At 35.3% G+C, this 2,349-nt stretch overlaps 1 protein-coding gene across 3 annotated transcripts in view; it reads right to left on the reverse strand.

Annotated features, from left to right (window-relative positions):
• Window positions 1-668: 668 nt before the first annotated feature.
• Window positions 669-2,349, reverse strand: part of FGF7 (fibroblast growth factor 7) — a 56,774-nt gene continuing 55,093 nt past the window's right edge. For all 3 annotated transcript variants that reach the window (XM_015427929.1, XM_015427930.1, XM_015427931.1), the window contains exons 3-4: window positions 1,712-1,815; window positions 669-1,039 (exon numbers count right to left, since the gene is read on the reverse strand). In XM_015427929.1, the coding sequence (XP_015283415.1) occupies window positions 845-1,039; window positions 1,712-1,815 (299 nt within the window). In that variant the 3' untranslated portion in view covers window positions 669-844. The remainder of the gene's footprint in view (window positions 1,040-1,711; window positions 1,816-2,349) is intronic.

A 2,349-nucleotide genomic window follows, 5' to 3' on the forward strand; every position in this document is an offset into this window, starting at 1 on the left:
ATATCAGAAGCCATATGCCCTAACAGGAATTATATAAAAAGATAGGCTATGTTACATTTTTTTAAAACCGTATGATGTTTGAATTTTTTACTTCGTCGTTATATAAAATGATATTTTGAAGAAAGTGAGATGAAGTACATTTCCCTTATTAATACTATTTTATATACACTATTTTGCAACATCTTTCAGAGCAGCATTAGGTATTTGAGCTAATACATGTGAACATTCTGCAATGGTGCAACCTTTATCTTCCGCACTAGCTTTATTGTCTGAATACCACAGTGACCCAATGTTCTTTTTTTTGTTTTTTTAAACACACACTTTTTTTCCTGGGAAGTACTTAATACTGCTCAGCCTCTACAATGAGTACCAACGATGATCTGCAGGATCATCCCAGCAGCCTTCAAGTCCGATGTATTTTACACAAACATTTTTCATCTGCTTTATTATTATTATTATTATTATTATAGCAGCCATGTTTAATTAAGCAGATAGGTTTATTTTAAATAAAAAAATATTGTCAGATAATCAAGTCACGACTTAAACGCTTCAATAAAGAGTAAATTTAACTTAAGAATCCGCAATGCTACTCTTATACTAACATAAGGATTGTACAACTCTTTACAATTTTTTACAACTTTTAGTTACTAAAATCTGATTTTGTGTATATTTTCAATTTTTTTCTTAAAAGGCAGTCTCTTAGAAATAAACATAAATGCGCAAGTCCAGCTTGTTCAGTGTTTCAGTAGTATTCCAGCTTCTCCTTCTTGCATGTTCAAACTGTCCCCCATTTTAAAATGAAAACATTTTTGCTGGAACTGGTTCTCCATTGACATCTGCATGATTAGGATACTGCAAATGGAAGAAAATGAGAAGATACGTCTTCCTTACTTGTTCTTGGACCTCTTTTAGGGGCACCGTTCTGTTTCAATGCAATATACATCTCCTTCCCTTTGTGTGTCCAATTTGCTGAAGCATATGTATTGTAATGGTTTTCTTCAATCAGTTCTATGAAGTTGCAGTCTTCATTGCACACTTTCTGTTTAAAAGAAAAAAAGAGCAGTGACGACTGGTCTATATGGGAAGATTGTGTATCACTGAACAAAATTATCTGCTGTTGAAATGGTGTATTTGAGCTGTATCTCTTATTGAAACAAGTATTTTCGCAAATCTTGTCATGCCTTTTAAAGGGAAATGAGTTTCATTACATAAAAATTTCCATCTAGTTTAGTACATTCTAGATTTCACAGCTCACATTATGTTGTGTAAGCAAGGCCAAAATCTTTCTGCGCGATACCCTGGAGAATTCTTCATCACAGGCTTTTGGTTGTTTATATAATGGTAATCTGCTGCAATCTAGAAACAGGTTTCTACATCCAGCTGTGCTGGTTATACACACAGAGCGATGTAAATAAACCAGTTGTTGGAGATTGGGAATGTGGTGAAGACTGCACTCAACAGCAAGTTAAATGCAGGGACTCAAGGGCAGGCAGCCTTTTTGACCCAAGTGCCAAAACAAAAATGCAGTGTCTACTTGTGAAGTTCTGGTGGCAAACAAAATTGGGGCAATGGGGTGAGGAACAGTACTTGTCTAGACATCTGCAGATGCTTCTGCACTGACGGGGAAGCATTATGTGACAAAGCTGTTTTTCAAAGCAAATGCATATGTTAGTCCACTAAAGTCAAGCCGGACAATTAACCGTGCTAGTACCTTTCCATAGAGTTTCCCAGACTTGTTCATGGCTAGAAAGTATTCACTTGCCACTCCTTTGATTGCCACTATTCCAACTGCCACTGTTCTTATTTCGAGAATACCTGCAAAGAATAACAGTGAGAACTGTAGTGTCTCCGTTCTGCTGCTGACATAACAACACAAGGTTTTTGCCATAATAGTTCTATAGTGTTTCTTTGAAGAAGTAATCTAGTGGTGAGCAGGGTTATTTTTTTTTAAGCCTTTTGTCATCACTACTGTCATGACTAGTTCCTTGATTTAAAAAATGAAGGGCAAAACTTGAGCCCAGGGAGATATTTTATTTATTTACTTCATATATAGTTTTACTGAGAAAGCCGGACTATATTGTAAATAATAAAGAAGACAACCAGTGAACAGTGCGGTAGGACTAGGATTACAAAATTAGAGAACAGTGCAAACAGCAAACTAACACAGGGTATATTATAAACAATACCAAAAATGGATCATGAGGTAAAGATAATATATTAAAGCAGGTAATAGCTACAGTAATTATTGCAGTGGAATCCAATCCTGTTTCATTATAAAAGTGCTGTCTGGGTTGTTTATTATACTAAAGTTCTAGTCTCATTAAAATGCCCTCTTGAACATGACAGATA

This window comes from Gekko japonicus, unplaced genomic scaffold (assembly GCF_001447785.1).
Source record: "Gekko japonicus isolate JY-2015 unplaced genomic scaffold, Gekko_japonicus_V1.1 scaffold772, whole genome shotgun sequence".
Taxonomy (NCBI): Eukaryota; Metazoa; Chordata; class Lepidosauria; order Squamata; family Gekkonidae; genus Gekko; species Gekko japonicus.